This window comes from Falco biarmicus, chromosome 1 (genome assembly GCF_023638135.1).
Source record: "Falco biarmicus isolate bFalBia1 chromosome 1, bFalBia1.pri, whole genome shotgun sequence".
Lineage (NCBI taxonomy): Eukaryota > Metazoa > Chordata > Aves > Falconiformes > Falconidae > Falco > Falco biarmicus.
In genome coordinates, this window is record NC_079288.1 from 10,938,538 (window position 1) to 10,962,189 (window position 23,652).

General features: G+C 50.4%; 1 protein-coding gene across 1 annotated transcript; it reads left to right on the top strand.

Annotated features, from left to right (window-relative positions):
• Window positions 1-8,250: 8,250 nt before the first annotated feature.
• TEKT3 (tektin 3) lies at window positions 8,251-18,564 on the top strand. The gene is given in 13 exon segments (XM_056352181.1): window positions 8,251-8,391; window positions 10,805-10,886; window positions 10,889-11,082; window positions 11,084-11,225; window positions 11,228-11,394; window positions 11,948-12,031; window positions 13,991-14,061; window positions 14,307-14,450; window positions 15,683-15,889; window positions 15,891-15,900; window positions 16,975-17,129; window positions 18,188-18,298; window positions 18,300-18,564. Coding segments are annotated over 13 exon segments (1,608 nt in total). The 3' UTR covers window positions 18,400-18,564.
• The last annotated feature ends 5,088 nt before the right edge of the window (window positions 18,565-23,652 follow it).

The window sequence follows — 23,652 nt, forward strand, 5'->3', positions numbered from 1 at the left end:
TAATGAGGGTTCAGTGTGCAGAGACCTCAACAACTTTCATCCTCTCACCCATTAGTCTGAACAACATTTGTCTCTCCAAAATGTGCTAGAATTAACCTTTTTCTGAAGGCTGCTCGGGATACAATCAGAAAACACCTTTTGCTTAAACTGCTTGAAAATATTTGTCACTTACAAGGGAAGAAACCCGTCGATTCAGCCCTGCTTTTATATTTTCTTCAGCAGGCGCCGCGTACTCCATCTGGCTAAGTGGACCACAGTGTTCCAAGGATAAAAATTACATGTAATATGAGATAAAGGATCAGGCAAAATATTTATGTGATGAAATCTTAATGATAGCTCTAAAGGTCTGCAGCAGGGCATGGCAGAAAAGAAACACTGCTCTTGCTGGCTTGTCCCAGCGGGGACAGAAAGACGCTCACAGGGGTGAGAAAAAAGGGCGGTTTTAGTAGGAAATGTAATCTGCCCTTTCTAGGAAAAAAAATAAAAATCTACCAAATGATATCAAGTAGTTTATGGGATCTAATCTGATTGCAGCTGTCTTAATGATTTGTCAGCTTTACATGGAAATGGTTTCCCTTTGTTTCGAAGTAGTAAACTTCCTCTGTGATCCTGCTGGCGTACGGAAACTAGAACTGACCGAAACCACCAAGGGCCCCGAGCGTCACGGGCTGCAGCTGGGCTCGGATCCAAATCCATCCCGTCCTTTGCTGGTGGGTCCGTCTCTGGCATCCTGGCTGGGGCTGGGGCAGCTGTAAGGGCCGGTCACAAATGTGGCTGAAAGGAAAAGGCAGTTCAGATTCAGGCTCCGAGTCCAGCCAAACGTTTGGCCAAACCAGGTAGGCTGCTTTCTTGTCCTTATCCAGCAAGTAAATGTAGTTGGAGTTTTTTTATATTGCCTATTGAAATGGCTTGTAAATACACACACGTTGTGCTTATCAGAGCTCTCAGTGGCCAAATCTGATAAAAGGAAATTTAGTCTGGAGTTAGACAATCCCTTGAGTGATCCCGGTACTAAAATGTGGAATTAGTGCTTTGTTTTTAGCAGAAGTAACTCTGTAGGTGATCTCTTTGCAGGAGTATTAAAATCAGTCAAGCACAGCTTGGGTGGTGTTTTACAATAAGTTGTAGTCACGAGCACTTTGTGTGTTTTGTGTGTACGTCAGGGACAGGCCAGCCGAGACCACCTGTATTTGGGAAAGTTCAGGTATAAGTAAGTGGTGTGGAAATCGTTGTGTTGTGGCTGCAGCCCTCTGAGGTCCCGGGGCAGGTGGCCGGGGCTGAGCCCAGCAGATGTTCCCTCTGCTGCTTCTCAGCTGTGCACCCAACCTGCAGGGCTGGTTGTGTCCCAGACCTGGGGAGGAGGCACAGCAGAAAGGCTGCGGCGAGCGCTGGCCTCCTTCTCCCCCTGGCCTGGGGGGAGTCAGGTCAGCACACCCCCATGTCTCACCTGGCTTGTTGAGAGTGGTTTTTCCCTGAGCTGGCTGCTGATTTCCTGAGCTGGCTGTGCCACACGCAGCCCAGCTCGGCTGCAGGGTGTTGCTGCTGCAGAAGCAGCACGGATGCGCTCCGGGAGCTGAAATGCAACAAAAGTGGTTCCCGCCGCTGTGCTTAGCCAGTTTGCTGCAACCGTTCCTTACAGGAATATTTGCTGCATTTGCTGCGTATTTACAGAAGTAACGGTGCTCTGGGAAGACTTTTTCTTCCCCCTGAGCCAGGCAGGTGTGACAGCAGCGGCGAAGGGCACCGCAGACCTCCCCAGCACCCCACTAGCACCGCGCTGCGCTCATGGAAGTGCTACGTGGACCTTTTTCTTCTGGCGCTCCAGCAGCCTCAGGGGTTGCTGCTCTGTTGAGATTGTTTGGTATTATTTCCCCATCTAGACCGCCCTACAGCCCAGGAATCGGGGGCTTTTCTGCAGCTAAGGCTCCTCTCCAGTCGTGTCCTTCTGAGCAGCAGCTGAGGCTGAGCAAGGCTCTGTGCCGCGGGACGGTGCAGGGGCTCAGCCCTCCTTTGCAAGCGTCTGTGTGACCATGGAAGGAGCACCCTGGCAGTGCTGCAAGGGGAGCTGAAGTGAGGAGAGAGAGAGAGAGACAGTTCTTTTCCTTTTTAGAAGCAATTTCCGTGAAGGCTGGTTTGTTGTTTTTTTTCCAGACAAGCTTTCTGGGCACTTCTACAGTGGGGCTGCATCCAGCCCTCGCTATTTCCTGAGGAGGCAGAAACTGAAGTCGTTTCTATCGGCTCTGCAGACTTTGAGATCCTTCTGCTGTCTGTGAAATAGTAGCCTGAATATGATGACAGAGAAAAAAACCCCATACAACTCTCCCCTCCCCTTTCCAACCCAAGCCCTTGCCAAAGCAATAAAAAACTTTAAACAATAGCCAGTCATGACATAAACCAGTCCTTGAGCAGCCTGCCAAAATTCACCTCAAGAAAGTAGGTCCAAAAATAAACACTGACCTATAAAAAGCCCCACAGACTTAAAGATAGTCTTCCCGTTGTGCTAATTGCTTTCACATCTGGCTCAGAAATGAGGAGTATATATGAGCATGGAGAGGCCACCAATAACTCACTTCAGCTAAGCACAAAAGCGTGTGCGTAGCATCAATCACGCGAGCCATCTATTTCTACTCAGCACATCTCAGATGCTGGGGCTCAGTTTTAAGTTTGTGTTTAAATTACACTGAAATTATGGGGCTGATCGTGATGTTAACAAACAGCACGTGGTGAAATGCTTTCACGGGTGGGGTATTTCAAGGCAAATCTGGGGAAACTGTTTTCATTTCCCTTCTTCCCCCTCCATCAGTTATCGGACCACTGTGCTGTCAGCTCTGAATGTTTTTTGCCTGGCTTTTCTCCTTGGAAAGAAGTCAGCCCCCGGAGTGGCTGGAAGGTTGCACCTCTGGTAAATCGAGGGCCACAGCAAGTGGGATATACAAGGGAGAAGTAGCTGGGGATGGTTTCATAAGGCCTTTTCTGTGTGCCAAGGAGGTAACCCCAAAATGTGACCTTGTGCGAACTTGGCTGGAAGATCACAATTCCCATCAGGCTCCTGGCAGGTTCCAGGGAGCCAGAGATGTGGTGTGATGCTCTGCATCCTCAGCTCTGGGCATGCATCCCTCTTTGTTCATGCCCATGTGTAGGCCTTTTATACGACTGTGAATCAGTGGGTGTACATAAGGCTGTCTCCTACTTGCTTGTATGCCTATTTCTTTGTGTAGTTGATTGAATTTTATGGTGTGAGCAACCCCTTTGCTTGGTAGATGCAATTTTAGTACACCTTCCCCACAGCCTTGGACTTTGCGGTGAGGCCAATGCAGAGAGCAAAATCCAGGGCTCCAGCTACAAGGAGGCTCTTTCCAAAATCACTGGGGATTATTTCCTATAGCTCCTTGGGTACGCTGAGAACATCACCAGTAAATTGTTACATTTTCCGAGATCATGATTGCTGTGATTACATGAGTTATCTGTGTCTTAACCTTGGGGATGTGCGGAGCAGCCTGCCCCGAGCATCTGTGGTTTGCTGGTTGTGACTCATCACGAGAGCTCAAGGAGGGATTTGTAATGATTTATTCATGCCACATTTATTGTTTGGAAAGCTCCATCAAACGCTACTATTGTTAGACTGAATAATTCATCCACCAGTCTACTTTTTGATCTCTTTATTGGTTTCTCTCTTCGTTAAGAGTCTCATGTTTGGAGGTGAAGATTACCTTCGTCTAGAGGCGATTTTCTGTGCCCGTTATCTTTGGAACCCAAAACTTCAAGGATAGATTTTCAGTGAGTCTGGCCTTGCTGAAGGACTGAGGGTGTTTTTGAGTGGGTCCGGGTTCATCTGCCCTGGGTTGGTCAGATGTCCAAGTCTGAGCATCGCTCTGTGCATCTCTTACGGGATGCTGAAGAAATGCGCCTTCCCTTGCACCATCTGCCTAATGCTAAAAAAAGCACGTAAGGTTGGTCAGATAATGGCCTCTGGAGAGACCTATTTCTTCCTCCTGACCGTAAAGGAAAATTATTTAGACTGCAATGTCTAAACTTAGGTGAGGTGACTCGCATTCAGCATGTCCCCCATGGGCCAAACGGGGGCACCTGGGCTCCTCTCACATGTCACACGCAGCTCCTGAGCGCCAGGGCGGTTTTGCGTGGGGACAGAGAGGTGTGTTGATGTAAAATGGCATTTGTGTCTCCACACAGCAGCTCGCGCTGGTTTAACGCCATCATTTTCCTAGTGCCTTTGAGAAATCCGATGAAAAGTCTTCCTGTAGAGGATAGCCGATCCCTCGGCTCTGAGGCAGGGCTGGAGGTGGGATGTGCTCGTTCCATCAGGAGAAGGGTATGAGCAGGGTGGGAATGGCCACCCCACCTTTGCACCAGGGATAATGGGGGGGTGGGCAGGGCAGGGCAGAGGTTTTGCTTTGGCCTCCCCTCGCTGCAGCCTGCCCGCGTCCACTTGCAGTTGGCTCACATCTATCCCCTTGGTTTATGGATAGAAAAGTCAGGATGGAAATGGAGATGTGAACTTTGGCAGAGAGCGCAGGTTCTGAGAAATCAATCACTAACCTCCTCAAGAATGTGGGGGGAAAGAAACGCGCTTGAAACACATGCATAAGGAATGATTCACTTGGGCAGCTGTCACTGATTTGGGCAAAATATTTGGCCTGTTGCTCGTGCCTCTTTCAGGGCAGCAGGGTGCGTGCAGCACGCTCCCACCTCCGAGACTGCTGTAACGGCTCCTGTGTCAGAACCGAGCGCAGCGCCAGCAGCCCGAGGGGCTTGCTCAGCCTTTGCCAGCACGTGCAGACGGTCCCGGCTGCGCTGAGGCATTAACTGCGGGCTGATTCTTCCTTAACTTACACTGTGTTTACTCTGGTGCAGGCTCGTGAACATCGCAGAGGTCATCCCGCCTTAAACCAGAGCAAGGGAGAGGGAGGAGTCAGGTCCTTCTGGGGCAACCTGCTGCTGGACCGTGTTTTTGTAGCCATTTAAGGATATCAAGAAAGTGACTCAAATGAGGTGGAATTAATGACAAATTGGAATTTGGCATTACCCCTTATTTATAGGTGGGTATGTGCCCTGCTGGGGCTGAGCTGCCTGCCTGCAGAGCACAGATGGGTGCCGCTGGGCTGGGGAGCGGGTTTGTGAAGGAGCCCAGCCAGCAGGATGGTGGCACTCCCAGGTGCTGCATGGGGTTGTGGAGGGGCCAGCACGGACTCTTGAGCTTCTCTGAAGAGCACAAGCTCTTTGAGGGGCTGTTGGCAAAGGAAGGGAGAGCCCCAGATGATCTCCAGTGGCTGCCCATGTCCAAAGCTGGCTCTTTCTCCTTGCCGACCTGCCCAGCCTCCTCTCCGCTTGCTCTGGGTTTGGTGTCCAGCCCCTCAGCCCTCCTCCTGCCAGTCCCAGCCTCTGCTGTGGCAAGTGAGGGCTCAGAGATGGTCACAACTATCTTTTCCCATGGGCTACATGCAGAGATCAAAGCAGCCCAAGCCTCACCTCGAGAGTCCTTGGCACACTCTATTTTATGGTCAACTCCATTTTCACCAAAACGCAGGAAACTCAGTAATACCCTGGAAAGTCTCATGTTTCATGGGCAGATGGAGCCCGCTGGGGGTCCCCACGGCTGCAGCTCTGTGCAGCTCATCCCTAGGAGCCAGCCTTGCTTTTGTAAATAGATAACATCTCGAAGCCTGTTTGAATCCCTAAAGCAGCCCTAGGCCAGGCTGCAGCGTGCACTGCCTGTGAGCATCCTGGTCCTTCAGTGTGACAGCAGGGGATGCAGGGTGCACAGTTTAAATTTTTTTAAGCCTCCATAAATGAATGTGGCTTTTGAAAATTATTCTGCTATTGAATAGACAACTGATCCCTTTCAGGCAGGTACAGCGTTTATAGGAGGGAGAGGAATGTTCAAAAGTGGCGTAAACCTGCATCTGGGCAATGTTATAGGTGAATGTAGACTCATGACGGATGCTATAAAAGATCTGGATCTGGGTATTTTCAGAAGGGCAGCTTATGATCCAGCGTAATGCTGTATTAATAGCAAGAATATAGAGCTGTGACAGAAAGATTGACAGCTTTTGGCAGTAGATTTTGTACTTAGCCTTTGAAATTCCAGTTTAGTCAACTAGGCAAACCTGGGCTGACATGCTGAAAATTGTCCCCCTGCTTAACGTCAGCCTCGCGTTCTCTTGTTTTTCTTTTTTGATTCTGAGCTAAAATGGTCGAGGCTTTGGGACAAACTATGTTCCTACGTGCCCACCAAAACTGGGTATGCCCCACCAGAACCGGGAAGGGTAGTTTTGTAATTTCAGTGAATTTGCTGCTGTGGAGTTGCAGCCACAGTGAAGGAACCTAGTTTAATTACTTGTAAATGGAGATGATGTAAATAGTCTACTTAATTTGGTGTGGGACCCAGGCATAAGGGATTTGGAGACCCCTTACTGCATGCAGTCGATAACTTCTTGCTGGAGAGTCATTTAGCTTGTGAATGTGACTATTTTACCCGTGCCAATTCTCCTCATCTTTGTAGCTTTTAGGTATGTTACGAACCCTTCGCTCGAAGAGCCGCTCCAGATGCTATGGTGGGACCAAAGCTTCTTCGGTTTTGATGTCCCCAGCTGTCCCTCTGCTGCATCATGGTGCTTGTGGCTGCTTCCCCAGAAAGTCCTGTTCTGCGTGCTTTGCAGCGCGCCCGTGGGCCATTTACAATATTATCTAATTATTATTATTGCTTAATTTAGCAAATACTTCAAAACCCACGTGGTTGCCTACAACAATTAGTGGTGTCCCTCGTTGTGCAGTGATTCATCTACACAAAAATAGCTCTGGGCAGGGATGAGAGCGGGTGTAGAGGGAGGCTGGGAGCACGCAGGGACCAGAGAGCGGGGCTGGTCCAAGGGGGTGTGCGTGTCTTGCCCAGGGGTGGAGGTTGGCTCGCTGTAATTGGAATTATTTTATCTGATTTAGCTGTAGAAGGATACAACTTAACGTGCTGAACTTTTTATTTCAGTTTGATTAAGTTGATTCTTCACCCGGTTTAAACACCGTAACAGACGTGTGTTTAAAGTTAAATCAAAGTGTGCTAAACTTTGTATACACAAAACAGTTTGAGTTATTTTTTGTGTCAGGTTTTTGGCAGTAGAGGCACGGCTTTCCATGGAGAGCAGCTCCGTGTGCGTGCATGGAGAGCAGGAGCGGTGGGGCAGGGTGTCACTGCACTCAGAAGCTGTAAAACATTTTGGTGCAATCTCAGTCTGCAATGGCTGGGAAGATGAGAGGGGACTGAAAACGACTCTGAGAAGACGGATGAATCAGCCTGGGTGAGCCATCCACGTAGCTCACAGTTAATCAAAGTGGTAAAATGAAGCAAACGGAAAGGTTTCCTCTGGATGAAGTGGGACCCAAGGTCCTCACAGCAGGACCTGATGGATGTTTTCAAAAGTTGGAGAGAAACCCCCTTGGGTTAGCTGGAGTGGCTGTGCTAACCCCCACCGGCACCACCGGGCTCCTCCTGTTCCAGTGCCTTTTCTCAGGCTAAAGCTTGAAATAACCAAGGAAGGTCCCTCTCCTGGGAAGTGTTCCCGATGTCACCAAGTGCCTGCTGCACGCTGCCCTGGTGCCACATGAGGCTGTGCCGTGGTGGGGCTCCTGGGGACATCGTGCATCTCCTCACCTGGGGTGCCAGCACCCCCACCGTGCTACATCTGCCTGTCCCAGTAAGTCCTCGTCTTGGCCGCAGGCTGGCCCAGGAGCACCAGGGCTGCCACTGGGTTACCCAGTGAGGGCACTGGTTTGCCCGTCACGAGCACTGGTTTGCCCATGCCTGGCACTTTGTTGCCCAGGGGCTGTGCTGGGTTGCCCACTGATGGTACCAGGGGTTGTCCAGGGTTGCGATCAAGTTGCCCAGCAAAGGCACTAGGTTGCACAGATTCTGCACTGAGTTTCCCAGGGGTGGCACTGGGTTTCCCACTGAGGGTGCTGAGTTCATAGGATCATAGAATATCTCAAATTGGAAGGGAGCCAGAAGGATCATTGAGTCCAACTCCCTGCTCCATGCAGAACTACCTAAAATTAAATCGTATGACTAAGAGCATTGTCCAGCTGCTCAACAGCTGCACCTGGTTGCCCAGGGGCTGCATGAAGTTGCCCAGCGAGGGCAGTAGGTTGTCCAGGGCATGAACTAGGATGCCGTTTGAGGGTATTTTCTTGCCCAGGGGTGGCCCTGGGTTGCCCATTGAGCTGCTGCACCAGGTTGCCATAATGGCTGCAGGGAGTCACCTAGGCAGAATCCAGTCACTGAGCAACCTGCGCCCGTGGCAGCGTTCCCCTGGTCCTGTGCCTGACTGCACCGGGGATGCTGCAGTGCCTGACGGTGCTGCCACCGAGCCTGACAGCACAGCGGTGAGTATCAGTCCCCCGACTCCGGGCACCCCAGCCCCCTGGAACGTGCATCCCTCACCCAGGCAGCTAAGGGGGAGCATGTGCTCTAACTGGGAGGGGAGGACTGAAAAAGCCAGTATTTCTCCTAATCGCCCCCAGTATCTCTTATATCGTCCAGATGTACCCAAATGAGGTCGTCGGTAGCTCCAGGCATGTGTCTGTGTTCAGGGGTAGTAGAACATGTCACCCTGGGATGGTTTCTCCCCAGGGAGATGGGGCATTTATTTCAGCTGGAAATGCAGGGAAAAGTAACTCCAGTCCATTCCCAAGGGTTTTTCCTCCCTTTCTTAAATGTGTGTCTGCCAGTATCTGAAAGGGAGTAATTTATTGGCAAGGGTGGGAGCTGGGGAAGCCATCTCCCATTCTCTGAATGCTGTTTCTCAGGTATAAATAAGTGGTGTGGAGCAAAGGAAAGTGCACTCGTCTATCCCGAGCAGGGACAAAAGGGCTGAAACGACTGGTCTGTGGGAACCGGCACGCACAGTGGTTTTTGTTGGACCTGAGCACAGACATTTTGTCCTCAGTTCTGCCAAACTGGCTCGGAGGGTCGTGTTTGTGAGAGTTCTTTTGCTAAATGTGAGGGTGTGAGTTTCCCGCTGCCTATCCCACAGCCTCCTTGGCCAGGCTGGATCTGGGGCGAGATGCGGTGCCAGCACGGTGCCCAGGCAGGTACTGGGGCAGCCTGTGCCAGCACGGCCAGACTTGGGCAAGGCTTACAGCCTGAAAGTTCAAAGATTTCCCAGCTGCAGGCTGTGCACTTTTCCCCTCTGACTCATCCCTATTTTTCTGCAGTTTGCCCTAGCTAAAGGACCTGTTATTCTCCTGCGTTTGCTGTTTATTTAATAGCTGCGTTTTGAGACCCTGGCACTAGCTCGAGAGCAGAGCTGCCTGGCTCTGTGTCTCCCATCTACCACCCATTAAGCTTTCCAGCAGGAAAGCCTGAGTCCTTGGTCCTGCCCTTGTGCAGAAAGATGCATTCTTTGTTGCAGAGGTGACTAAAACGAAAGCAACTGTCTTTCCCAAGGATTTTTTGATTTTTAAAACAAGCCAGTCTCTGCCAGCTCACCTACACGTGCAAAGTGATCAGGGTAGCCCAGGAGGAACAATTACACCTCTAGTTACGTGATTGCTTCTGTGGATGCTTAGTTCCGGAGTGAAAGCAAGTTTATTTCATGCAAACATCCCATTTTTAAAGGAATAAAGTTGATTTCATGCTGTTACAAATAGGATTTAGTGCATGCTTCGTGTCAAGCCCCACTCCCATCCATGATCACAGGACGCCAGTGTCCTCATCTGTCACTGGGGCTCTGAGCCAGGCTGGGAGCAGTGGGGACGGGACGGTGCTAGGGGAAGGACACATCCCTGCAACGGCGCAGTGGGTGACAACAGCCATGGAGACTTATTCTGCCAGTGGGAGACACCTGTAACCGCACAAGAACTTCATGAGTACAACGTGCCCTCCTGAGCATTTGTCCTCGGGTTATGTGTGTTGGGTGCATTTGGTGGCCCTCTGCATTATATTTCTGGTAATAATTGATAGCCTCCGTCTGAAAAGGGCAATAGCACCCACAGTGCTGTCTGCAGTTATTGGTAGCAAAACTTCCCTGTGTGGCCATTCCTCCTAGGCTTACCGCAAGGCTGGTGTTTACGAGCCGCTCTGAAAAGACTTTGTGGGTGATCTCCTTTCCAAGTGCATTTATTTTACATCAGGTGAGCCAAAGACATTTTTCTTCCTTTGCAGGAAGACGTGGCTGTTCTTTTTAGGTTGAAATAGGAGGGTTTTTTCAAATTTGGATCTAGTCCTGTAAAACTCAGCTCACCTGCAGACTCCTCGCTTGAGCATTTAATGCAAGTGAAGGTAGAGATGATGAGGATGGAGTCCCTCACCCACAAATCGTGCTGGGTGGGTACCAGCTGTGTGTCCAGCGCTGTTGGGGCTGGTAATGGAACTTTTAAAGAGAAAATTGTATCTGGAGTACTCTAAGATCAGCAGTACACTAGCCGAAAGAAACAAATGAACAGCAGAGAATCAGCAACTCCAGTTTGACTGGACTGACAGATTTAAGGAAAATGGAGGCATAATATCTGTCGTCCTCCTTAGCAGCCGTGATTTGTTTCTCTCTGTATTTCAAGACCTGACGCTGGATACTAACAACAAAGACAAATCCTTATGTATACAAATGCTTGGGATGCTGACAGAAGGGATTTGTTTTCAAGAGTTTTAGGCCTGGACAGGCGCTGTGTGGGTGCTGTGCGCATCACTGCCTGTGTTATAAGTTGCGTGTGTTGCTGTAAGAAGTAACACAAGTGCAGGAGCTTTGTCAGTGAGGTTGTCTCCTCCTGTTGCCTCTGTGCAGGACACGTACCCAAATAGCAGCACTCAGGAATAGAGCTGGATGGCTCTCCCTTCCCAGCAACGTATGCCCATCGAAGAGCAAGCCCTGCCAAGTTCCCGCCTCCATCAGCACCATGGCTTCAAGCTATAAGAACTGTTTTCCTCAGCACCCCTTGCCCCAGAGCTTCAGCTTCCTCTGGATGCTCAATGCCTTCTATAAAGCAGGTGCCATCAACTCAGCTTTGGCTCCCTTTTCCAGAAGCTCCCAGGTGTTGGCTCCCAGCAAGACGCTTCCTTTGATTTCCAACAGAACAACCCCCTTTCACCCAGTACACTCCCGATGACTGGTACAGCTCCAACCTGACCAACTATGAACAGTCAGAGGCTTCCCGGCACGACGTGGAGCATCTGAGAGTTGAAACCTCCCGCGTGATACAGGGTAAATTTCAGCAAACAAAAAACCCCAAGAATAAAGCACCAAAACTCAGGGAGAACATGCCGCTGATACAGGATTTTGGAAGTCAGAACTGTGCCGTGAGCTGGAAGAGGTGGCTGGGGCAAGCAGTGCCCTCACAGACATGAAGAACTGACTGGAGAGAGCCCTGGCTGGGATGGAGACCCCTCTCCGGGTACGCCCTGTCCAGTGGGCTGCAGGCTGTAGCCTCCTGCTGGAGCATCTGCAGCCTTTCAAACGTCTGATGAAGTTTCATTACAGCTCTGTAACATCTAGAAAGTTTTTATTAAGAGGCCATTAATTAAGTTAGCGATAAACAAATCCCTTGCCATCTGCTGCATCCCCGATCAGCGCATGCTGAGCGCATCGGAACAGTATTTGCTTAACCAAATATTTTTATAAAGCGGTATATCCAAAATCACGGTTTGGGAGACAAAAGCCCATGCCTTACTACGAGGCTCTGGCAAGGTCAGCGTCAAGCCTGACACAGGTCCCTGCATTCAGCGGCGGTTGCACCACGGACACGTGTGCTCCCTCATGTTGATTTAATGCTGATGTTGCAGCTCAGCTGCTCGTTGTCAGCTAAACCAGCTGCCCTGGGCACTTTTCTCCTGCGCTGTCATCTCTGTGACCACCTATAATTTCTTTTCTTACATTACTTGGTAGAGGGAGCATCCCTGTAGGGAGCCCTGCCCCAGCAGCCAGCAGTGATGGCGTGTCCCCAACAGGTCACTCAGGAGTGCGTGTGTCACCAGGAGAAGAGGATGGGCATCGACCTAGTCCATGACGATGTGGAGAAACGGCTCTTCACAGTAAGTTTGGCAACACAGATTGTGTATGAAGTTATTTTTACCTAAACCTCCCTAAACAGGTTTTTCAGCCCTGTTCCCTCACTGGCTCCTTAGTGCTGCTGAGGTATAAACTCTTCCCACCCCCAAACCCTGTTGGGCCGGGGGGCGGCGTTCCCCCACACAGTGGGAGTAAGACTTACCCTTACAGAGGAAGGACTAGGTGACAACCAGCTCTCTGTGTCTGTAGTATATCGGGGTCCTCTGTCCCTCTTCAAGGAGTCTGTGATCCTTTCCTGCCTTCCGGAGCCCTGCAGAACAGGTCCTGTATGTATCTATGTCACAGACACGTATCTATATGTATTACACACATATGCACACACAGGTATGGAGAAAGCAGCGAGTGCCTGACAGCTTGTTTGGTTTTCCCAACTCTATGAGTTGGTCTGATAAAAGATATTACCTCTCCCCCCAGCTCTGCTTTGCTCAGAGCAGCATGGCTGCAGCAGGGCCGCCGCCGTGTGTGCTTAGAATCACAGAGTCGTTTAGGTTGGAAAAGACTTTTAAGATCATCAAGTCCAACCATTAACCAAGCACTGCCAAGTCCACCACGAAACCATTTCCCTAAGTGCCACGTCTACGCAGCTTTTAAGTACCTCCAGGGATGGTGACTCAACCACCTCCCTGGGCAGCCTGTTCCAGGGCTTGACCACCCTTTTGATGAAGACATTTTTCCTACTATCCAGTCTAAACCTCCCCTGGCACAACTTGAGGCTGTTTCCTCTTGTTCTGTTGCTTGTTACTTGGAGGAGAGACTGACCCCCCCTGCCTACACACCCCCTGCCAGGCAGCTGTAGGGAGCCATCAGGGCCCCCCAGAGGTGCCGCCTCTCCAGGCTGAACCCCCCCAGCTCCCCCCTGAGCTCCCCATCAGCCTGGTGCTCCATACCCTTCAGCAATGTATTTTAGAGAAATCATAAAATGTGCACTCCTGCCTGTCTTTATATAGTCTGCTTTGAATTATGAATAAAAAGCAAACACGATGAGAGCTGGCACAGAAGATGAGATGCGAACGCGGGGTACAGCGAAGTACAATCGTGCAAAGGCATCGCGGAACTGGGAAGGACATTGAAGCCCCTGGGACTGTGAAGCCACTGCTCCGTTAGAAGATTTTTTTATTTTCTTATGAGTCAGGCCCTGAAAAATTAAAGGATTAATTTAAAGGTCATGAGATTTTAGGAAAATAATCAAAGCTGATATCTCCGTAATGGCATTTTGGATTTTAAGTGTCTGGGACATGTTTGGGCTGTGCTTTTTCAGCTGGCACCTGCAGACAGGAGGGCTTAAAAATTCCTGGGTTTGGAGCAGGAATCACCTGGCTCCAGCAGCTGGGGCTTTACGAGCGCAATAGGTTCGTGCCGCAGTCCGTGAGCTGAGAGCAGCACATGCCTTCCTCTGGTGGAGCTGGGGGTTTCTCAGAAATAGCTGGGGATTTACACCAAAGTGAAGTGCATCTCCTCTTGTCCGATATGGATGGGATTTCTCATGGGGAGGAAAAAATTTTGGGAGCCAAAAGGGCAAGTAGTCATTGGGGATGGGGATGTGAAGCGCTGCTGGTCCGGGGAACCACTATGCCTGTTCGTATTAGGTCAGGATCTGTCCCTGTCTCGATGTAGTGGAACTAAACACTTGACATTGATGTCAAGATGAAAAAACACTTGCCAATCCACCCCGAAAGTAAATTCAGAGGCCGCGGCCACAGCAGCTTCCCGGCCCCTCCCGGTCACTGCGGGCGGGCTCAGCTGCACAAGCGAGTGTGCTGGGGCTGGGGGGCACTTTCTCCACTCCCTGCCTGTTTGCTTTGGGCAGAAAGACAGGCAGGCACGTTCTTGCTGTGTGCAAGGCTGGAGGGACCCGAGGGGATGAGTGTGACCAGGAGGATCGAGCACGGACGCTGATGGGGTCACGCTTTGCCTTCGCCCAGGAAGTCGGCGTCATCGGGTCCTGCCAGGAGAGGATGCAGAGGTGCCTGGATGAGGCAGCAGCCCAGCTCATGTAAGGGGGAACTCCTTATCTCCTGCTGCAGGGCAGGTGTGCATTGACAGCAGTAATTGAAACCCCCAGGTGACCCCCGACATCTACCCACATGCCACAGGTGTAAAACCTGTGCAGGCTCCCTGGGAAGTGGGCAGTGATGCTCATGGGAGCACGTAGCTGTGGGAGTTGCAGGGAAGCGGGATAGGGAGGGTAGAGTTCCCACCCAAACATCCCCACCCATGGCTGTTGTTTGTGTGTTGAAGGTCCAACTGGGTGGCCCAGCATGAGCTGGAGAGGGACCTGGCCAACAAGCGGATGGCCCACCGCATCGACAGCAAGTGCCACCACCTGAGGAACACCTCCGATGGCATCGGCTGCTGCCCAGGGCTGGAGCAGGCTGACGCCACGTGAGCGCATGCCAGGCAGCCCGCGAGTGCTGGGCTGTCCCCGGGATGTGTGGTGCCTCTCCCCGGCAGAGAACTGGTTTTCCTCAGCCCACTATAAGGGCATCACATCCATCCCACCCAGAGACACCCACCTCGGAGGGGCCGTTTTTCACCATAAAGGGAGAACACCACTCTGCTTTCAGCTGGATGCTGAACATCCAACGGGTAAAAACGAGTCCCACCTAATTAAACATTATATCAGGGTTCAGAGATCAGCCTGGAAATGAATTCAGTCCAGCACCTCTGCACAGCTCATTAAGTTTATGCATATTTTCAAAGATGTGTCAGTGCTTGCCTGAGCGCTCTTCATTGACGTAAGGTCGGGGGGGGTTCACCCCTGCATGGAGAGGGCCTGGCAGGGAGCCGACATGACATAGAAGATAAAGAAATAGAGAGCATGGTCCCGGGACAGAGTTCAGCTGCTTTTGGGTGCCAGGAATTCGGCTTTGGCTCTGCAGTAAATGAATGGGGACCTAAACCAGCACTCGCAGAGATATGCCCCAAGTGGCAAAGGGCTGAGGGAATAAATCTGCTGCTCGCACAGGCACGTGCGGTTTATGGAGGGGCATAGATTGATTCAATTTTTCTAATGTTTTGATAATTATTCACAGCAGAGCTCAGACATATTTAGACAGGCAAATAAATTGCAAAGGATTGACGCTAAAATTCAGAGGGGGGTAAAATGTGCCGAGGATCAGCATGTTTTAAATGGAGCTTATGTGGTATTTAAGTCTTTTGTTGACCTTGTTCTGGACTACTGCACAGGCGTGAACTTCATCCTGTATGCACAGACAGGGAATCGAGTATCATCTAATGCTCGTTCAGTTTAGTGTGAAACTGAGCAAGTTATGAGCAAAGTGAATCGACTGCAATCTGCGCGCTGTTGTGAAGCTGGGAAGCACTTAAATGCCTCAAACACGTAAACATGAGGTCTGATTAAAATACCTGTTTTTCTGGGATAATTGTTTTTTTGTCTGAGCTTTCATAAGTATCACAGTTGTCTTCATGGACGTGGAATTTTTTGATAAGTATTCTTAAACAAATGGTGTCCAGATATCTCACTTTCCATGTGGTCAAATTAAGAACACAGGTTTGATCTATGTTTAATCCACGCTGCTCCCTGGCAGGGTCCGTGCCTGCCCACAGCCAGCAGCAGCACGGGCTCACCAGGGGCCTGTCCCTTCCCTCACCAGGATCTCGGTGCCAGAGTCACGGACCATGTTCACGGACAACAACCTCCTCCCCTCCCAGTGTGAACAGGCGGCCTCTGCCAAGCTGCAGGACATCAGGAACCTGCTGATGGTGATGGCCAACGAGATGTGGCAGCATTTCAGTGGGGTGAGCGTCACCTTCACCAACCGCATCTCTGAGACTGCTGAAGCCAAGAGCAAGACCAGACCCACTGGCCAAGGTAGCCTGAGCCCCTCCTGTTTGGTGTGACACTGTCACTTCCCCGTGATGCCACCTTCCATGCAGACCTGGCCCGAGGATGGTCACCAGAAGAAGTTGGTTACAGTATCATTTTCTGTTTGAAACTCAAAAGTATTGGGGACTTTCTTCTTGGAGCAGGATGATTTGGCACTGTAACTTCATCTCCGTGGATACTGTGTTTTGCTTGTGCCTCCTGCGCTAGCTGCCCAGAGAGGCTGTGCAGTCTCCTCTGGAGATGTTCAAAACCCACCTGGACGTGACTCTTTGCAGCCTGCTGGAGGAGAACCTGCTGCAGTAGGGTTTGGACTAAGTGGTCTCCAGAGGTCCCTTCCAGCCCCCACCAGTCTGGGATTCTGTGATCCTAGCTGACAGCCTGGCAGCACAGGGATTTCCAGCAGGAAGTGCCAATTCTGGCTGCATCTCCTGGTAGTTACTCCAGAAATGCTGGCTGCCCTGCAGAAGGTCTCTGCTGGGGTGCCTGCCGGGGGGGTGGCAGGCTTGCTTCCCCTCCAAGGACGTGCTTTCAGCCTCAGCGCTCTGCTTGCTGCGTGGTTATGCCTGTGTTTCCTGCATTGCTCTGCCAAGCAGAGGGAGCGCAGACCAGTGATGGGCACCGGGCTCAGGTTGGTGGGGCTCACGGGAAGCTCCCTGAAAAGTGCTGGACACAGTATTGATTAACTGAGCAGAGTTGCAGCACTGTGGGCTGATACCACATCCTTAAATGAGGATCCATTAAAAACTTCCCTCTAGTCGTTGCTATTGATGGATGATCAGTTCCTGCAAGCAGTGCTATTGGGAAGCTGATAATTCAATGGATCCATCACTACTCCGAAACCTCTTCTGATGTGACAGCAACAGCAAAGAGAGGCCTTTCCCTGAAGAGAAATCCCTGCTGGATCTGTGCCTGGATATGTGGCAGAGGGGCAGTGGTCTGAGCTCAGGGTCTGCTTATTGAACTCGTTTGTTTCTGCAGACAGGCAGGAGAAAAGGGAAATTAAGTGGTCACTTGAGAATATATTTTTTAATTTATGCATATGTTTCCTTTTCACACCAGACACTGCAGGAAATCTTCCAGATCAAGGTGAACATAGGAGCCATCTGAAAAGCCATTAAGGACAAAAGGTGTCCCTTAAAAGTGGCTCAGACCCGGCTGGATGAGCGCACATGGAGACCAGATGTGGAGCTGTGCCAGGATGCTGCCCAGCTCTGGTAAGACATTAATTAATCATGTGTTTTTTTTCTAAATAGTCCTTCCACAAGTGCGCACTGATATAATCAAAAGCAATGAGCAGGCATCCCAGCTTTTGGGTGCTGGGAGAGCTCTGCACCCGTGGAGGAGGCTGCACACCACGGCCAGGTGCAGCCTGATGCCCCACTATGAGGGGCTGGATTTTTCCCACTTGGGTAAACCTCATCTTCTTCCGTGCCTGCTTCCCAGCGGTGGGATGTGCTCAGTTCTGAGGAATAACCCCTTTACTCTCCACCAGGCTCATGCTGAGAGCCCTCGGCTCCTTCCTCTTGGGGAGCTACAAGAGGGGGGTTACCGTATGGAGAAGCAGTAGGGGCTGTCCTGTCCTCCCCAGGGACCCCAGGAATCCTTTCAAGGACACAGTGAGCTCTTTGGGATTGCACCCCAAGGGGCCGTGGAGAAGCAGGCTGCCCTGAGCACCCAGCAGCACCCCCCTTGAGGCCCCCCAACCTCCCACCTCCTCCTGGGAGCCCTCTGGGCATGACTCCAGGTGAAGCCTTCATAAAGCAATTTCAGCACCGCCCCAGAGCCTGCTCAGCATCTCACACCCCGTCGTTTTTTCTGATCCTCCACTTGTTTCACTTCCAGCCTCTCCCATCTGTCTTATGTTGCTGTATGTGCATCCGTGGGTGTGGGCAGGACCCCTGCACAGGGAAATCAAAGGCGAGGGAACCAACAAACCCGCAAAACTAAACAGGAACGGGAAACTGCCGCTGCCTGTCCCTCTTCTGGGTGGCATGAGCTGCTCTGGGAGATGAGCTGCTCTGGGAGATGAGCTGCACTGGGAGATGCGGCTGTGCGTTGGCAGAGCCTTAGAGCAAACCGAACCGTGCCTCCCTCCCCTCCAGAGGGGCTCTGCCCTCGGCTTCCCCACACGTCTGCCAGAAATGGGGGGTCCGAGTCAGCCCGAGACCGCTGGAGGGGGAGATCCTGTGCCCACAGGGCCCGTCAGCAACACGGTGCTATAAACCAGCCCTGTGATGGGACTGTCAGATGGGGGGTTCTTGCTGTTCCCCAGCCTCATCAAGGAGGTCCATGAAATCAAGGAGATGATCCCAAGCCTTCAGCAGCAGCTGAGACGTGCTGAGGGTGTGCTGCAAGTGCTGCTTCGTGCCAAGTTGGTCTTGGAGCCTGGCCGTCACAGCCAGCTGGCTCTCCATCGACCAGGGGACCTGCATGGGGATGCGCGAGACCTCTCCCAGCACCACGCGACTCTTGGGTTATGTCTAGGCTGGGCTCTGCTGGGCCCACGCTATCTGTTGCAGGGGATATTCCCAGCTTTGCTAGGATGCGTTTCCAGCTCTGCTAAGATGCTTGGCTTTGAAAATACATGTTTAGACTTCCACTTCCTGTTGAAAGCCCTGAGTAGAAATTAAATGATTGCTTTGTGTGTTACATGGTATACCAGGATTTTTTTTTCCTTTGGTTTCTCTCCTTCCACCGCTCTTTCACAGTGTGCCAGAAAGTAGCTGAAAATATCCTGTATGCAACTAAGAGTAAATCCACCCACAGGGGTTTATTCCTACCCTTCCAGTCTGTGATTTTAGGAGCAAAACTATCGTTCTTCCTCCTTTTGAGTCTGCCCGAGTCTGTGGAAAAATCACAAGGGGAGGTAAAGCTAGTTGTCAGAGTAATTAGCTGTTGACATCCATGATGTAATTTTAATGGTGCAGCAGAAGAAACACAAACTATCCTGTAAATCGCTGCAGTATGTTCTGTTCCTAAATAGAAAGCCCTATATTTTAAGCTGATTTCTAATGATCATTTTCTTGCTTTTGAAAAATTTTAGATGTCATCTAAAATGTCAGTGCTGGGGTCCTAAAATGAGGAAGTACTTTCAACTAGGTAATTGAAGAAAATGCTGTGGTTTTAATTTTGGTGAGTATGGATTGGTTCCTAATTTAACCTCTTGCGTGTAGCTTGGTGGTGGGAGCACCAAAGCGCTTTGAAGACGGAGGAATGAATCAGCACCTGCTCTCCTGCTGTGACACAGACCTGTTTTGCAAGGATCGGAATTTTCAGAGGGCTAAGCCTTCAATCTATCCCAGGTTCAGTGTGAAAGTCACTTTGCAAATTGGCTCCATACTCACGTGTCACTTAGACACTCTTGAATCTTCTAACCCCAGCAGAGCTGAGCTCAGCCTAAAGCCAAGAATCCCCAAGAAGCAGAGGCTCAAGTCGCTTCTCCTCCCTGGGGAATGCAGGGCATGGACCTCCTGGTCCAGTGTGGGGGCTCTCAGGAGCTGAGAGCATCTTTTCTTGTCCCACATCCCTGGATGACTCCATCTCACAGCACAGGTCCTGACAGACCTGCCTGCCCTCCCTGCTGTCCCCGGGACAGCCCCTGAGAGCTGTGACCTGTGCCCAGGTCCTGCCCCAACCTCAGCACCCTGGCAGGGTCTCCCTCGGCAGCAGCAGCCCTACACAGGAAGCAATTGTCTTTTTAACATTTTTTTTTTTTTTACTAGCACTTTTGTCTTGTGGAAACTAAAAATAGATTTCCTCTGCTTTGTGTGTATCTTGGAGCCAGAGTCTGTCAGAGACAGAAGCCACCCTTTCTAAAGAGAAGATACAACCGTAAGCAGGAAAAGACCGTCCAGCTCATCACACCTTCCCTTTCTCCACTAAACTCCCTCCCCAGAACATGCCGAGGGCATGCCGAGTTCACCGGGATTGCCGGTTTTCGTTAGCATCCTCGCTAGCCTTGTGCTGCTTTGTGCGCCTGCTCTGCCCGTGTTCCTTTACTTTGACTTGCCCAAATCCTGGTGATTTTGGCTGCCCTGCTGTTTTGCAGCCCGGCTCCAGACAGCTGGTTTCTCAGGCAGAGCTGCCCGTTTTCTTTTTTGAGAAATGGGCCCCGTGAGTTCGTCCCCAGCCCTTTTCTGAAAGGCTCATGGTTTGAAGTAACTTGTGCGAGGTCCTGGCATCACTGACAGCTTCACATTCATTTTACTTCCACCTTCATTTCTGAGCCACATCAAAAAATATAGCTGAGCTCCGTTTTACTCTGAGGGCTCTCCGGTAACAGTCAGCACCCGGAGCCTCCGATTTTCTCCGATTTTGCTTTCAGCACCCCCCAAACACTCATCTTTCCCACCAGCCCAACTCCTCTAAGGCTTTCTCCTAACTGACAGCATTTATGTGGTGTCACAGTTCTCTCTCTCTAAATTTTATCTTGCCGTCCTGCCCTCGCAGTGCTTCTTCACACAATATTGGCAGTGCGTTTCTTTCCTCCATTTGAGCCGTGACCAGAGGAATTTCAGTTGCAGCTTCTCTAATTTCTTTCACAAATACTTTCCGCTTTCCTGCAGCAGATTTCCCAGACATTAGAGAATTCCCAGGTCCCTTTGGGGCTTCATTCTCCCCACGCCAGTTTTCCATAAGTTGACAATATTGATGTTACTTCTTCTGGCAGCTGATACTCTGAAATCCCGCCCAGTTGTAGGATTTGATTGTCTAATCCTACATGTGCTTCAGTTTGAGTCTTTTTTTTCTTTTTTTTTTTTTTCTTTTTTTTTTTTTCCCCCCACTCTGACAGTGCGTCCTGTGCACATCTCACGGTGGCAGCCAGCCCTGCCACAAAGCTCCTGTAAAAATGGGTCTCCAGGGAGAGGGCTCTGGGTGACATTCCCATAGACACGTGGCTTGTGGCAGGGTCTCCTGCACAGGGATGGGTTTGCCTCCCATGGCTGAGCTGCTGGTGGGTAAAGCCGCTGGGTTCAGTCACTGTGGGGCTGCCTGTGGGGCTGCAGCCGAGCAGCCTCTGTCTTTGATCTATACCAAGTGCATTAAACAGCTGCCCTGCCTTCCCGCTTCTGATGTGCGAGATGCCTTTGCTTTCGTACCGTTACATGATTTGCTTTCATAGATCACTTCTAAATAGTATCCCCGGCTGCCTCGGCTGCCTTTCTGCACTGATGTGATGTTTCCTTTCTTTAAATGCCTTCAGTCTGAAGAACGACGTGGCTGCTTTTATTGCTGGCTTTATCAGCCAAGTTGCTGAGAAAGTTGGTTTGTGGAAATTCCTTTGCATCCCACAGCCATATTCCCACCCTCCTGCATCATTCCAATAAACCCTGCAGAGTCGGGTTTGTAAACTGATTGTTTACTGACTGGAGGAAAGAAAATAAATTAGTAAAACTAGGACAGCGTTGCTTCATGCAAGCTAAGCTTCATGTCAGTCCAGGACCCAGCTGAACTGTCAAGGCCAGTCTATCAAGAAGCTATTCCGAAAGGAGGCTTGGATGATATTTTTGTCTAAGAAAAGAAAAATTATTAGATGTCCTGGAGGAGTCTGATATGAATTTGGGTGAAGTGAAAGCTTGCCAAACCCCATGTTAACAGTATATTGCATAATTAATGCAGATTATTATGCTCAAGGGAGACAGAATTCCCAAAACAGCATCAGCAGTCAGAAAAAAACCCAAACTCATTGCTATTACGAAAAAAGAAAGGGGAAGAGAGGGAAGAAAACTTTGGCAAAATGCTAAGGAAAACTCGGGCAGTGTAGGATCGTCGAAGTGGCTGTGCTGGCTCCAACCAAAGTCCAGCAAGCCCCAGATTCAGCCCCTGACAGAGCCAACAGAGGATGCGTAGATAAAAGCACCAGAGCAGGGCAAGCACCCTGTGATAGTTTCCCAGTCCACTTTCCCAGCTTCCAGCAATTAGTATCTCAAGGACTTCCTGAGCTGACAGGGCTGTCCTTGGATTTAATAGCCCCCGATGGATTTGTTTCACATGGTCTTGTTCTAGCTGTTCTTCGAGCCTGTGCAGACTCACAGCATCTGCTGTGTCCCTCAGCAGGGAGCTGCAGGAGATGGAGCATCGTCACGCTCAGAGCATCGGTGGCCACTCTTGGGACACTGGAGGTGACTGAAAAAGGGGCCAGACCTGGGACTGCTGAAGGCAGAAGTGTAAAACCCAGTAGCTTGGGCAGAAAGGTAGCTCCAGGCTGGCGTAGGTCTGTATCCTCTGTAGGTTCACCGCAGGAGCTCGCAGCGGGTTGGCTCTTTTTCTATGCTGTCAGTATGCAGGAGATGAGCACAAATCACAATTTCTGAAAGTATCTGAATACATCTGGCACAGAGCCGTGTCCCAGCTGGGAAGCCTGGTTGAGTGGGTTTATTTTTTTTTTTTGGTTTTGGAGTCAGTGGATAAATTTTGGTTTCATTGAAGCCAGTGGGATTTTCTCCAGTGATTTCAGCCTGCCCCTATCAGTGATGACAACTGGCTTGGAGCTCAAAGTACAAAGTTGGACAAAGCTGGGTTTTGGGCATGAATGCAGACAGGACTAAAATATTTTGCAAATTCTTCTTGGTTTGGTGGAGAACAAATGTCAGGAAAAGTAAGTAAATGTGTCCAAGATATATTAGACCTCTTGTTTTAGAAGTCTGCTGAATTTAAATGTCTTCTCTTTTTTTCTGCTAGAGATGGCTTTTCAGATAGCCATTCTACCAGTTCTATCCAAAAAGGTAAAAACCACTCAGTGCCTTTTGATCCAAAAAGCGTTTTACACTGGAGAAAAGGCCCGTTCCTCTCTCAGCCCGGCCGTGGGGCTCAGCAGCCCGCAGCGGTGCCCCTGCTCAGGGCACAGTGTCTGCCTGCCCCCGGGTGCCTGGCTGAGACCCAGCGCACTCAGCGCACATCCCTCCGTGTGCTGGGGAAAGGGCAAGGTCCTGGCAGCCTGCTGAGCCGGCTCTCGCTGCCAGCTGGGGACGTGCGCTCAAGGTGGAGAGCTGGAAAACTTAGTGAGACAGTTACTCCGCTCTGTGTAGGTGTATTTATATATACATACATATATATGTATGTGCGTTGCTTGGGGGAGCACTATACGTTCTCCATGCAATGCAAATTAAACCATAGATTGCTCTCCTCCTTTCCCTAGTTGCACAGCTGTTTGACAACAGGATTTTTCCCCCCATTGTCCTGTTCCCAGCCCCAGATGAGCTGTGGGCTTGCTGATGGCAGTGCAGATGTCTGCCCCTTCCCCTCTGTGTTTCAAACCCTCTGTTGCTAATGGTCTTAATCACGAGGGCAGGGAACAGAAAGCAAGTCCCTAAAAATTGTGATGACCAAGCAAAATCTTGGGGTTAAACAAGAAGACATACAGAGAAAATCTTGTCTTTCTGTGTAGTTTGAAAATGCTTGTTTTAAGAGTGTCATTCACCGGGCCTGCGGAAGGGGATGGTGCCAAGTGTATGCTGGACCAGTGGCAGCAGAGCCCATGATGTGCTGGTTCAGGTGATGCCACAGACACTTAAACAAAGCTTAGATCATTTTCAGCAAAGTCTTCAAAGTCCATCACTACCTTGTCAGATTAGCATCTGAGCCCCTCAAAGTGACATAAACCCCACTTTCCCTCCTGAATTCTCATTATTTTATTCTAAAAATTCAAGCTTGAGCATCATAAAGAGTTTGAAGCGATCCCATGGAATAGTTTCAAAGTGAGAAATCCACATTTTCTTGCCCAGTGTTTATACAATC